This window comes from Palaemon carinicauda, chromosome 35 (genome assembly GCF_036898095.1).
Source record: "Palaemon carinicauda isolate YSFRI2023 chromosome 35, ASM3689809v2, whole genome shotgun sequence".
Classification (NCBI taxonomy): domain Eukaryota; kingdom Metazoa; phylum Arthropoda; class Malacostraca; order Decapoda; family Palaemonidae; genus Palaemon; species Palaemon carinicauda.
Genome location: NC_090759.1, coordinates 33053181 through 33068408, shown reverse-complemented (window position 1 = coordinate 33068408; position 15228 = coordinate 33053181). Strand labels below are relative to the sequence as shown.

At 34.8% G+C, this 15228-nt stretch overlaps 1 protein-coding gene across 1 annotated transcript in view; it reads right to left on the bottom strand.

The window, feature by feature from the left end:
- LOC137627214 (synaptogenesis protein syg-2-like) overlaps positions 1 to 15228 on the bottom strand; it is a 135174-nt gene that overhangs the window by 38748 nt on the left and 81198 nt on the right. Inside the window, exons 5-10 of the mRNA XM_068358294.1 lie at positions 12142 to 12474; positions 11301 to 11460; positions 9237 to 9384; positions 8309 to 8461; positions 6701 to 6859; positions 4940 to 5198 (exon numbers count right to left, since the gene is read on the bottom strand). Coding sequence (XP_068214395.1) covers positions 4940 to 5198; positions 6701 to 6859; positions 8309 to 8461; positions 9237 to 9384; positions 11301 to 11460; positions 12142 to 12474 — 1212 coding nt within the window. The remainder of the gene's footprint in view (positions 1 to 4939; positions 5199 to 6700; positions 6860 to 8308; positions 8462 to 9236; positions 9385 to 11300; positions 11461 to 12141; positions 12475 to 15228) is intronic.

Sequence of the window (15228 nt, the reverse complement as noted above, 5' to 3'; positions counted from 1 at the left end):
AGTCTACGGAATCTGAATATGAAACGTAAAAAAGTTTAGTCTACGGAATCCGAATATGAAACGTAAAAAAGTTTGTCTACGGAATCTGAATACAAAAAAAGTTTGTCTACGGAATCTGAATACAAACTGCAACAAGTGAAGTCTACGGAATCTGAACATGAAACAGGAATCTGAATACGAAATGCAACAAGTGAAGTCTACGGAATGAATATGAAACGCAAAAAGTGAAGTCTGCGGAATCTGAATACGAAACGCAAAAAGTGAAGTCTCCGCTAACTACCAAGATAAAATGCCCAGGTGAAATAATGGATCCGAATCTCAAAAGCCTGTAAACTTTAAAACTAGTGATTGTATTTAATTGTGCAGCTGAGTCGTGCAAGAGTGATAGGAAATGGAAATGTCAGATTACAGCCTTTAATCAAGCAGCGCCTAAAAAATCTTTCGCTTTGAGCAACTTTTGATGGAGTCTTCGACTAGGAAATTGTACAGCATCTGTCCGAAACATAACTTCATGGCGAAGTTAATACGTTCCACATATATTTAAATTAAGATCAAATACACTTAATTTAGAATGAATAGTCTTAATTTAGAATGAATAGTCTGCCAAAGATAAATTTCTTTAAAAACGAACGATGATATTTTAAGCTATTTAAAGCAGGTAATCGAGACTGCATGACCAATCAAATGCATTTCCTCTGGCCTCAAGATCAGTTTAACATTTTTCTGGACCGATATTCATGGCATTCCTCTGGTTTTGTCGTAGAAAGCAACCACATTTGTGCAGTAACAATAATTAATGTGTTTTTGTCCTCAAAGGAGATCTTCAAACTTGGTCTTCCCAGACATTGTTCAAATCCAAGTTAGCTGCCATCCTGTGTGTAATCATGGCAATGAAATGTCACACTCTTCCTTTGAACAATTAATGAAATAACGAGAAGGGGTGGACGTAGCCAAAATATGCTTGTGTCCAACTTCATAATTGTTATTGTCTTATGCCTTACTAGATATATTTAGCAAGTCTGTCTTTGTTTTCAACAATCAAGCCTTAAAGAGTCATTCTATGACATAGCTTTGCTGAGAAAAAAAAAATGTCTGATACTGTGATACCGCATAATTCCACTTTCCCGTCGGAGGGTAACACCATTAATACAGCGTACGTGCTAAATCGTCTTTAAGTGCCTTCGACCCTAGCAATTACTCTATATCCATTATTTTACCTTGTTGCCGTTTCCTTTCTACTATCTTTGTTATCCAACCTGTTTGAACTTTTTTACTTCAGTGTAAACAGTAGGGGTTTCCGCCAAGTTGTACTAGGAGCCACCAGATTACACATAATATTGCCATCGTCGACCTACAGACACTACGACATCTGGTGGTGTTAATTCTAAAGTATCTCAACCTTGAACTACACTATCAACTGTTTTAATTCGTGGTGTTCTAAGCTCAGTAGTAAAGAACAATATTGAAATACAATTTAGAAATATGGGATTGCTCTAGTTACGACTTGTTTGCAAAAAATTTTTTTCTCTATATATTTTGGTTTTTTGGATGTTTATGAATATAACTGCATTCTAATAGAGGGGGATATAAAATATATAGAAATATTCGGCCTGATACAATTACAAAATATCTGCCCCACTGCAATTTGTAAAGAAATTTGATAAAAACTTGCATTTATATATAAATTAGTACATTGTGATAAATCACCTGGCTATTCTTACAGTTTCATATTTATGTATTAAAATAAATTTTATATCATTATAAAAATGTTGTGGCAACAGTAAGAAAACCGAATTTGTTTAATAATTATTATTTCTAATTATTAAAATTCTTAGTGGTACCGTCGCTCGGTTATACAGTTTCATTATGAATGTATTAATATCAATTTCATGCCATTAAATATTGTGGCAACAGTAGAAAACCGAACTTATCTCTAATTATTAATATTCTTAGTTGTACCGTCTTCCTTATATATAAGACTAACCTAGAATGTGTTGTATCTACCATAACCACCACAACCTATTTACAGTAAAGTTAAAAAAAGCTGTGTGATTCTTGCCGTTACTATCATTATTATTATTTTAGTTTTCTAAAGCCCCAGAATAAACCAAAAAATCAAATCCCTTCAGCGTTATTAAAAATAATTTGTGCCTCTCGCTTCCGGCAAAGTTCGATTTCTCGTGCAAGGTCTCCAAATCCCGTTGTTGTTGTTGTTAGTACTGTTAGTGGACAGTACAAAACTACCAAACAGTGGTGAGAATTTGTTATTTTTAATAGAACCTATTACATTTGTTAGTATTAGAGTACAATATCAGTCATAGAAACCTTCACCCATGCTCTCTGTGCATACATTTTTTAGTGTAACTCTGTACTCTAAAATATGTGTTCGTTAGTTTTGTAGGCAATGCATTACAAGCGTCTTGCTTTTCCTTACTTAATGATAATGCTAACTGGAGATTTATATTAGTATTGTTAACCTGTAGCCTAGTTTAAAGCCCTATGCCAATATTTTGGCGTCCATTTCACAGCAAATATATATTAAACGATGTAATAGCATCTTATCCATTAAAAATAAGTTCTTAAGAGATTGCAATGAAAATGCTTTTCAAAATTAAATTTACAATTGCTAAAGTTCATTCATAGAAATATGTATAGATCATAAATTTATATATAGAAAATGTATAAATAAATAAGCATATAAACAATGAAGAAATGCATATATACTCGGCAAAATGACTCTGGAATGGACGGTAAAGTATTGGCCTTTAGTGCTATTAATTGAATAATTTTTCAGTATATGTTATTATTATCAGATAATGTCGCCTGCAATTTATACGTTTGGGACATGACCATCAAATTTCTCTTATTATAAATGGTACATAGGGGACAATAAGCAATGAATAGTGTATAACAATTTAAAACACTAAGGTTAGCTGAAGCTAGAGAAATTTGACATGACTGAAAGAGGCAAAATTGCAGCCGACACATCCCAATTATCACTAAGACTCCAACACCTTCAACTTTGTTTTTCATTCGCCATTAAGAGGGATCTGTTAATTTCTTTAATTACAAAGTGGATCACACTACGACATGCTACGTCATTATCAACGGTAATTACTATTTAACTTTCAATAACTAGATAGACTAGTTTCACATTCGAGTTTAAAACTAGATTGACGAGTAATTTCAAATCAAATAAGAGTTTAAAACTAGATTGAGTTTCAAATGTGTGTTTAAACTAGATTGACGAGTTTCAGATATGAGTTTAAAATTTTCATATATGACTTAAAACTTGATGGACAAGTTTAAAATATGAGTTTCTGTAGACGAGTTTCAAATATGAGTTTAAAAATATACTGTAGAAGAGTTTCATATATGACTTAAAACTTGATGGACAAGTTTTCAAATAGGAGTTGTTTTTAAGATACTGTAAACGAGTTTCAAATATGATATTAGATATATAAATTGACAACACTGAAAATTTCGTATGTGATTACGTAATTTAATAGGGGAATATTTCAAGATAATTATAAAAAGATCCCTCTATTTGGCTACAATACAATTTAGTACTTATAAAGCTAATTAGTGCGAATGGGGTCATGAACACAAGCTTGTAATGAAATGGTGAAAATGCATACGTGCGTACTTACTTTTAACAGTTAATTGTTGGTGTGAAATGAGAAAGAGTAATAATAGATTCAACTGAATAAAAAAATATATAATGCCTAATTAAATACCCTTGAGTGATGTAGGTACAGATTCACAGTTAGCCTTTTAACTACTTACCTTAACCTCGGTTTACATATATATAAAAAACATCAAATTTTAACAACAAAATTTCATTAATAGAAGATGTGGAATTACTTTTCATGCTTAGAGAACGGTTCGTAAATGTACTTTCACAAAGGTCCATTGTCTTTTAATATTTTTTAATAAAAATATTTTTTATTCATACTAATGATGGGCAATACCCCCTTAAGAGTTTAAAGAAATGTGTGTTATTCATACGTATGCGTGTATTTTTAAAAGATTAACCATATTGGTGTATAATTTATACGTATACATTTAAGAGATTAACGAAATAGGTATACACCTATTTCGTTATTGTTATACATTTGATTTTAAGAGATAGGTGTATATAGGTATACATGTAATTTTATACATTTTTCTATCGAATATATACAGAATCTTCCTCTCTCTTTATTTTAATTAAAGAATATCGAGACGAAAAAGTTAGACAGATCAATATCGGCAAATAAGATTTTATTTAGCAACGGTTAGCCTAAAATTAATCCGAAGCCTGAATTAATCCGTCTATTCAAATGGTGATTTATACCTAATCAATATAATTAACCATTGAATCAGTCGTTAAAGAACCATTACTCGCTTGTTACATCCGTAAAATATCACTTCATTAATTTAATTTTAGATACGGTGGTCCCTCTGCGCTCCATAATGGAGACTAATTATCCAAATTGCACTATACAAGAGGGATTAAGGATTCAAAACTAACCACAATAGCAACGAGAACTTATTCATTATATAAAAATATTTATAGGATTAAAAAACATAGGATGAAAAATAATTCCACTTCCTAAAAAAAAAAAAATTATGAAAATATAAAAAATAATGAAAATATAAAATTATGATCTAAATTGCACTATACAAGGGAAATTTCGGATTCAAAACTAACCACATGGCAACGAGAACGTATTATATAATAATATTTATAGGATGGAAAATAATTTCACTTCCTAAAAAAAAATATGAAAATATAAAAAATAATGATCTAAATTGCACTATACAAGGGAAATTTCGGATTCAAAACTAACCACAATAGTAACGAGAACGAGTTCATTATATAATGACATTTATAAGATGAAAAATAATTCCACTTCCTTAAAAATAATATATGAAAATATAAAAAATATATACTCACTCCTGGTGAAGGCCCTGACGAATTCTCCGCGATATTCGCTGTCGCCAATGTCATTGTAACTCATTATGGAGAATAGATACTCCGTGCCCAGGCTGAGCCCGCTCACAGGGTACGAGTACACTCCCGACTCGTACACGTCTTGGAACTGGTAGGAGGAAGAGCTCTTGCTACGATACCGAAGGCGGAAATACTGCTGTTTTCCCCCGTCGAAGCCTGGTGTCCAGGCGACCGTGATTGTGTCGTGGGTGGAGTTGACAATCTGCGATAGAAGAGAATAAAATGATTGTTATGTAAAGAAAATGTTTGAAGACAAAACAGTATTGAGTAGCAGCAGCATGTGTACATCGATTAAAATATTTTAAAACTAAAGTGGAAATTGGAAATGAAATGAATACGCAAGGAAATTACATGAGGACAAAACAGTATTGAGTGGCAGCAGCATGTATACATCGATTAAAATATTTTAAAACTAAAGTGGAAATTGGAAATGAAATGAATACGCAAGGAAATTACATGAGGACAAAACAGTATTGAGTGGCAGCAACATGTGTACATCGGTAAAAAGATTTTAAAACTAACGTGGAAATTGGAAATATGCGATACTTTTTATATAAATAGTTCTAAAGGCGTTAAAAGGAATCCAAATGAATTGAGGAAAACATACATGACAGTCCAAGCCACTCAAACTAACCGATCCGAAAGCATGGTGCACAGAGAGAGAGAGAGAGAGAGAGAGAGAGAGAGAGAGAGAGAGAGAGAGAGAGAGACAGAGAGAGCGCTTCAAATCTAAATAACAAAGACAGGAATATATTTCCAAAGGCCACTCTAGAGATTCTGCTGAGGTGCACAAGACCGTCCGAAAGCACACAGAAGAAGCCGTAAATTGGAAGCAATAGAGAGAACCCATGAAAAGGAGGGCCGAGGAAGCAAAAATAGGAAGAGGATTCTGGGGGGAAAGGAGTCCAATGCAAATAAAAGGACGATAGATAGATTTGTCCTGAGAAATGGGGCCCCCTTCAAATGAGATGAAAAGTCCAGGTCGAAGTTTCGAAGTCAGAGATCAGTGTTATTTTTATTATTGTCATTACTTGCTAAGCTACTACCCTAGTAGGAAAAGCAGGATGCTATAAGCCCAGGGGCTCTAACAGGGAAATTAAGCCCAGTGAGGAAAGGAAACAAGGAAAATTTTCAAGAAGAGCAACATTAAAAAAATAAATATCTCCTATTCGAAGTCAGAGGTCAGCGTTTCTTTTAAGTCAATCAAGAGGAAACATAAATAAGCTGCCCCAAGTTTAATCTAACTTAATGAAAATCAGGACAATTTAAACTTTACAGTTCCTAAAACAATCTTACTTATGAAACATGTCGAGTAACACAATCCTCAGTAAAGACCAGAATATTATTATTATTATTATTATTATTATTTATTATTATTATTATTATTATTATTACTTGCTAAGCAGAATGCTATAAGCCTAAGGAAAAACTACAAGAGAACAATAATAATATAAAAGTCTTTCATATATAATCTATAAAATCTTGAAAATAAAAAGAGGATACAAATTTTAAGATAGAATAGTGTGCCCGAGTCTACCCTCAAGACAGTGGACCATGGTAACATAGGCTATGGCACTACCCAAGACCTAGAGAACAGTGGTTTGATTTTGGAGAGTCCTTCTAGAAGAGCTGCTTACCATAGCTAAAGAGTCTCTTCTACCCATTATTTTTCATATGAAATACGTAACCCTTGGAAAACCGTACCTTGAGTGAAAGGGGTGGGTCAGGTCTTGTTGGCCTTGAGAATTTCACAACAGAAGTAGAAGCTCCGAGGTCGTTCTCTGCGACACATTCATAATTGGCGTAGTCCAGGTCGTTCACGTTTCTTATGTAGAAAGTTGATCTCCAGGAGACCAAGCCAATCTGTTAGAAAAGCAAAAAGGTTAACTATGGTCGGGGTCATTATCTTAGATGCTGCTGCTGCTTATTACCTTAGATAAAATTTTAACACTTTTTCCAATTTCCTTAAATTTGAAGCTAGTAAAGCCGAAATTATCATACAAATATCCCTACCTTGAAAATTACCTCAAACTAAGATAAATTAGCTTAATTATGATAAACAGTTATTCCACTTAAATACCTCTAAGTACTAAGTACTATGCTAAGCTTATGTACTAAGTACAAGTCGCTGAATAATAGAAAGCCAAAAACAATTCCAAGAAATCGGAGTCTTCTCTCCTCGGGTAAAATAACGTTTATTTTGTAAGTAATGTTTCCGAGTAAAAGGACGTTTGCGTGTAAGAAACGTTTCCTATTATATAAAAAGAGGGTCTACAAAAAGGACAGTTCGTAGAATACTGCAACTTTCATCAATGTTTATTAACATTTACCCGGAAGGGACCAAAGCCTGAAAACGACGTGATTTCAGAAAGTAAATATACGAGGATCGTGTTGCGGAACATGAAGTATTCAAAATAGGAGTAAAAGGGCTCTCTACTGTGGGGGGGGGGGGGGAACACCACTAGGTCTAATAAACTGTTAAGCTTAGTAAACCATTGGGCTGTTTGTAAAATAAAGTCTTAAGTTTATATATAAAAAATGAGATTAAAACTTTCATATAATTGTCTTTATGAAATATGGAAGTAATTTAAATTAGGGCTATATTTTTAATACTTCAATCTTTTCAGTGCATTAAAAAATGATTCGTAAAAAAATTTTTGCAACTTAAATACTAACATTGAATGAGTTAGACTAGCTATCAAGTTGTAACTCCAAGTAAGAGAACCTAAAGTGTTAGAACATGATAGTAAATATCGAGGAGAATGTTCCGTTCTTAAAAAAAAAAAGTCTTGTATCAAATTTGCGTAGAACGAAAACTACGATGGCATATTCCTTATGTGGCCCCACTAATTTAGCAGTACTCGAAACTTGCTTTCAATTATTATTATTATTATCATTGTTATTATAATTATTAATATCATTTTAATCATTTTTATTAATATTGATATTATTATTATATAATTATTATCATAATTATTATTATTATCATTATTATTATTATAACTAATATAATCTACAACCCAAGTTGGAAAATCAAGATTCTATGAGCCCAAGGTCTCCAACAGGGAAAAAATAGCGCAATGAGGAAAGGAAACCAGGAAATTAATAAACTACAATAGAACTATAGAACAATAAAATAAAATATTTTAAGAACAGTAACAAAAAATACATTTTTTTATATATAAACTATAAAAATTTTTAACAAATTTCTTGTCACAACTTTTTCATCTACCTCTAAACTTTCACTTACTAAACTATGTTTTCACTTATGTTTCCATTTCAAATAAATCTTCAAAAGAGAAGTTGACTTACTTTTTCTGTTTCATTGTCGTACTTTTCAGGTCGGAAGCCGTTCGAGAGGAGATGGCCCTCCCTCTTCCAAGAGAACCGGACTTCGGGAGCACCTTCCGCTTCGCAGTACATACGCCCAGTTCCCCCTCGGTCAGCTGCTGCCCGATTGTTCATCTGGGAAGATAGAGAAACATCAGGATATATTGTCTAGTGATGTGAACAAAACAAACTCATTCAGAAGAAAGAAACATCAGGATATATTGTCTAGTGATGTGAACAAAACAAACTCATTCAGAAGAAAGAAACATCAGGATATATTGACTAGTGCTGTGAACAAAGTACACAACTCAATGGGAAGATCAGGATATATTATCTCGTGCTTTGAACAAAGCACACGAACTGATTGGGCAGAAAGAAAATATATTGTGTAGTGCTGTGAACAAAGCACACGAACTCAATGGGCAGAAAGAAACATCAGGATATATTGTCTAGTGCTGTGAAAAAAGCACACGAACTCAAAGGGAAGGAAGAAACATCAAGATAAATTGTTTAGTGCTGTGAACTAATACACTATCAGTATTTTCTTGACCATAATAAACATGTAATTCCTCTTTAAAGTTTTATTTCCAATAAATTCTCAACTTTTTTTTTTTAACTTATCAGACCACCTTCAATTATTTAGTGCTTATTCTTCTCTTAACTCTTTTTAGCATTTATGAATTGTTAGCTCGGTAAAAAAAAATATTGATATCTTCTGAATAAGGGGAAGAATCATTTCCACCAAAATAACAAAGACAATAATACTGTCTGATTAGATTGAATCATTTCTGTCAAACTAACAATGACATAATACTGTCTTAGAATAGATTGAGTCATTTCTGCCAAAATAAAATCTTAAATTAGATTGAATCCTATTATGCCAAAATAACAATGTCTTAGATTGGCTTACCTCCGTTTGATAGATCACGGGCTTCGTCTTGACTATGAGAGTAACGTTCTCCGTGACAGCTTCTCCGATGTTATTGTCTACCCGACAGGTAAACACTCCGGTGTCGTTCTTGGTGGCTCGTGTGATCGTCAGCACGGCTTTCGAACCGCTGGGGACGAAGGAACAATTTCAAGTTAGAAAATTGCAGAAGGAAAATGTAATAATAGAAAAAAAAAAAACCAGTCAATTAAAAAAGGCAATGGGGACATTTTCTCTTTTGAATTATAGAATAATTTGAATTATATCAACCATTTAAAGGAATTAAAAATAACCAGAATCAAAAAGGGCTATGGGGACATTTTCTGTTTTGAACTATAGAATAATTGGAATTATATCAACCATTTAAAGGAACAAAAAATAACCAGATAATTAAAAAAGGCGATGGGGACATTTTCTGTTTTGAATTATAGAATAATTGGAATTATATCAACCATTTAAAAGGAATTAAAAATAACCACACAATTAAAAAGGGCAATGTGGACATTTTCTGTTTTGAATTATATATAGAATAATTGGAATTATATCAACCATTTAAAGGAATTAAAAATAACCAGACATTTAAAAAAGGGCAATGGGAAAATTTCCTGTTTTAAATTATAGAATAATTGAGATTATGAGATTATATCAATCGTTTTAAAGGAAAACTTATTAAAAGTTGTCCCAGGGAAAAATTACTATTAAACATTATGAAAATACAAACGAAATATATTTATAAAAGAGAAATTTCTAAAACAATTATTAAACAAAAGAAAAACTCTTGGAGAGAATACATTAAAAAACTGCGCTAAATAAAGCGTTTGCTTCAATGATTGAGGCCTTCTGAAATAGCCAATACTGAAATCCGAATTATGGATCACTGGTATAAGATTGGCAATGTAACCACATTATTATAAAATGAGTAATGGATTCCCTTAAAATATATTGTTCCAACTAGATAAATGAATACCATTTTGGAGCAAAGCTAAAAAAATTTATACACTTCCGTGATATAGTCACCCTTTGTGGCTCTTAGACAACGACCAAATATCAGAAATAAAGACCTAATGCATATCTCTTTTTGACGTTGTTAATAGTTTATATAGGACATATCTGTTTAGACGTTGTTACTGTTTTTAGAATGATTTATTGTTAATTTATTCTCATCATTTATTTGTTTCCTTATTTCCTTTCCTCACGGGGCTATTTCTCCCTATTGGAGCCCTTGGGCTTATAGCATCTTGCTTTTCCAACTAGGGTTGTAGCTTGGCTATTAATAATAATAATAATAATAATAATAATAATAATAATAATAATAAAAAGGCCCTTGATGTGAATGGAAGAGTTTTGTTGAAGGGGGAGATTATAAGAACAAGAAGAAAGACAATATTTTTAATAGTTATTTGATGAAAAGAAACAGAAAAAGGTGGCCCACAGGACTACTACTAAAATCCATGACTCTGGTCCTTGTGACTTTGACAATCTGAAATTTCGATTATTGTCCTTGAAACACACAATACTTTTTAATATTTGTCGTGATCCTAAATTAGAAAGAATAATGAACGGTTTCATGGTATTTGTCGTGATCCTAAATTAGAATGAACTGTAAAAAATGTCATGATCCAAAAACTAGAATGAACTGTAAAAAATGTCATGATCCAAAACTAGAATGAACTATAAAAATGTCATAATCCTAAACAAGAATGAACTACAAAAAATGTCATGATCCTAAGCTAGAATGAACAATAAAAAAATTATCATGATCCTAAACTAGAATCAACAATAAAAACGTCATGATCCTAAACTAGAATGAACTATAAAAATGTCATGATTCTAAACTAGAATGAACTATAAAAAATGTCATGATCCTACCCCAGAATGAACTATATTAAAATGCCATGATCCTAAAATAGAATGAACTATAAAAAATGTCATGATCCTAAACTAAAATGAACTATAAAAATATGATCCTAGAATGAACATAACCAAAAACGTCAGGATCCTTCAACTAAAATGAACTATAAGAAAAGGTCGAAAAAGCAAACAAACCCGTAAGTCTGCTGAGTCCTAGAGGAGAAGAGGTATCCTTCCCTGGTCCACTGCATCGTTTCCTGATCCATTGGGTTCCCGTCGGCGGTGCATTCCAAAGTGGCGTCCTGCCCTTCGGATACTGTCACCATCCTTGAGGTATACTTTATCTTCGGAGGATCTGTGTTGGGAAAAATAAAACCAGTTTTGAATAATATCTAAAAGAAAAAGAATGAATATTTTACTTAAATTTTTCATTACTTCTTATAACGTTTATTTATTTCCTTTCCTCACTGGGCTATTTTTCCCTGTTGGAGCCTTCGTGCGAAGAGCATCCTGCTTTTCCAACTAGGGTTATAGCTTAGCTAATAATAATAATAATAATAAGAATAATAAAAATAATAATAACATTAGATACTGGAGAGATTAAATACCTAATTGTGTTTAAAGAAATTAAATAAATTGTTACTCGAAAGAGAATAATTACATTAAAATATCAAAACGGATCTGCATTGAAAAAAGAAACCAATCATGATTTGCCTTTAAAAGAAAAAGTAAACAGTAGTAAAAAAAAAAAAAAAGAAGTTAAGTGGAGAGAATAAATGCCTAATTGCTTCAACAATTACACTCCGAGAAAGACTATACACGCACACACACATATATATATATATATATATATATATATATATATATATATATATATATATATATATATATATATATATATATATATACAGTGCATATATATTTACAGTGCATATATATTTACATATACACACATACATACAGTGATACAGTAGTGTGTGTGTGTGTGTGTGTGTGTGTGTGTGAAAACTACGAGAACGAAACCATCAAAACTTACACAGCACATTGAGCTTAATCTTAACCGTCGTCACTCCTTCCTCATTAGTGGCCTCGAGTTCGTAGTCTCCAGCGAGATCGAGACTCACATCCCGAATATACAGCACGGGCCCATCCGGTTCAACTATAGGACCCATCACGGCTACGTTGTCCACGTCGGTCATATAGACTCTCCAGGACTCGTTGATGACGGGTTTGGAGAGCGGGGCGCCGCGCCTGGACCACGTGTACTGGATGAGCGCGGGGTTGGCGCGTGCGGTGAGATTGAGGACATGGGATTCGCCTTCAACGACGTCAACTACGACGGGCGGCTCGGATAGGAATGTTGGGGGGTCTGTAAAGATAGGAGGAACATACTGTTAGTGGGTAAATATAGTAAATAATTAAAATATATCTATGTAGTATACTGTAAATAAAAATGCTAGAAATAGTAGCATATCTAATAATTATAATATTAAAATAAAAATTTTTCATATATAAACTTTAAAAACATGAAAATAACAAAAGGTAGAGAAACAAAACTGAATAATGTGCCCGAGTTTACTCTCAAGCAAGAGAATTCTAACCCTTGACAGTGGAAGACCATGGTACAAAGGCTATGGCACCACCCAAGAATAGAGAAGAATTGCTTGCCTTGCACAGTATATACCACTTAGCGCGGTACATACCGCCTGGCACAGTAATTACCATCTAGCACAGTATATACCACCTAGCACGGTATATACCACTTAGCACAGTATACACCGCCTAGCACGATATGTACCGCCTAGCACGGTATTTACCGCCTAGCACGGTATGTACCACCTAGCACAGTATATACCGCCTAGCACAGTATGTACCACCTAGCACGGTATATACCACTTAGCACAGTATACACCGCCTAGGACGGTATATACCGCCTAGCACAGTATGTACCGCCTAGCACAATATGTACCGCTTAGCACGGTATGTACCGCCTAGCACAGTATATACCACTTAGCACAGTGTACACCGCCTAGGACGGTATGTACCGCCTAGCACGGTATTTACCGCCTAGCACGGTATTTACCGCCTAGCACGGTATGTACCACCTAGCACAGTATATACCGCCTAGCACGGTATGTACCACCTAGCACGGTATATACCACTTAGCACAGTATACACCGCCTAGGACGGTATATACCGCCTAGCACAGTATGTACCGCCTAGCACGATATGTACCGCTTAGCACGGTATGTACCGCCTAGCACAGTATATACCACTTAGCACAGTATACACCGCCTAGGACGGTATGTACCACCTAGCACGATATGTACCGCCTAGCACGGTATTTACCGCCTAGCACAGTATGTACCACCTAGCACAGTATGTACCACCTAGCACGGATGTACCACCTAGCACGGTATATACCACTTAGCACAGTATACACCGCCTAGGACGATATATACCGCCTAGCACAGTATGTACCGCCTAGCACGATATGTACCGCCTAGCACGGTATATACCGCCTAGCACGGTATGTACCACCTAGCACGGTATATACCACTTAGCACAGTAGACACCGCCTAGGACGGTATATACCGCCTAGCACAATATATACCGCCTAGCACGGTACGTACCGCTTACCACGGTATGTACCGCCAAGCACAGTATATACCACTTAGCACAGTATACACCGCCTAGGACGGTATGTACCGCCTAGCACGATATGTACCGCCTAGCACGGTAGTGTATTTACTGCCTAGCACGGTATGTGTCGCCTCGCACGGTCACGGTATTTAACGCCTGGCACGTTATGTACCGCCTAGCACGGTCACGGTATATAACGCCTATGTACCGCCTGGCACGTTTGTTTTAAATTTTGATACACCACAGACTTGGACTGCTTAGTGAGATATTCAATATTCATAGCTTACGTCGGTTGCATTTTACGCAAGGAAAAACACTCCAGTCAGAGTGGAAGCCCTTGAGCATCTTCTGTAATATTGCATAAAATATGAACGAAGCTTATTTCCATACATATTAAAGAGACAACCTAAAGGCGTCCTGACAAACCTCTTGATCAGCCTCAATACACGAGATACACCCGATGTAAAACTAATACAAAAACAAAGAGATTTCCATTAAAAATTCACTCCTTGATGTTTTGGACTATGTCTAAACACCGATGCTCTCTCTCTCTCTCTCTCTCTCTCTCTCTCTCTCTCTCTCTCTCCACGGGCTAGTCCTTTGTTCTCTAATGCTAAAGCTTCTCCAAAATTCATTTCTCAATCTTCACGTCCTTTTCTAAAATGGATAGGCCTCTCGGTGATACACCTGAAGATAGGCTTTAATGATTCCACCTAATCTGATAAGAAGGTATCTTCTCAGAACTACAGCACATACATACACCCTAATCCCCTTTCCTAATACAGTGTCCGCCTATCTCTCTCTCTCTCTCTCTCTCTCTCTCTCTCTCTCTCTCGAGGTAGATTAAAAGTGCCAAAAACTATACCAGGAGAACTAAGGAAGGCGCACAGAACATTAATCCACTAGGCACCAGCATCGATAATGCAGCGACTATTTAAAGCGCTGCCAGCTCATCTAAGAAACATATTAGGAGTGAGCGTAGATGTGTTTAAGAATAAGCTCAATAAATACCTTAGATGCATCCCAGACCATCGAAGACTGGAAGATGCAAAATACACCGGAAGATGCATTAGCAACGCTCTGGTGGATATACGAGGTGCCTCACACTGAGGGACCTGGGGGAACCCAAACATAGAATAAGGCAATAAGGTAAGGCTCTACCTAGATACCTTCCACAAAATATCGACAAAAGCAGGAGGAGGTATATAAATTTTGAAATTTTAAAGTGAATTTTGTCGTCTATAATCTCTCGTCTTGATAATACTAAACACGTATTAACTCTTATCTAAGCTTCAGAGGACACGAGCCACAACACGATTCATACTGTGTGTTTAGAGGTTTAAAGGCCTCTCATGAATGGCAGAGGCAAGGGAAAGTGGCAATGCCTTAGCTAGCAGGACAATGCCCTAGAGACTGACCATATTACATATGATCAGCGCTCCATCCTCCTCTCCACACAAGGTAGGACCAAAGAGGGCCA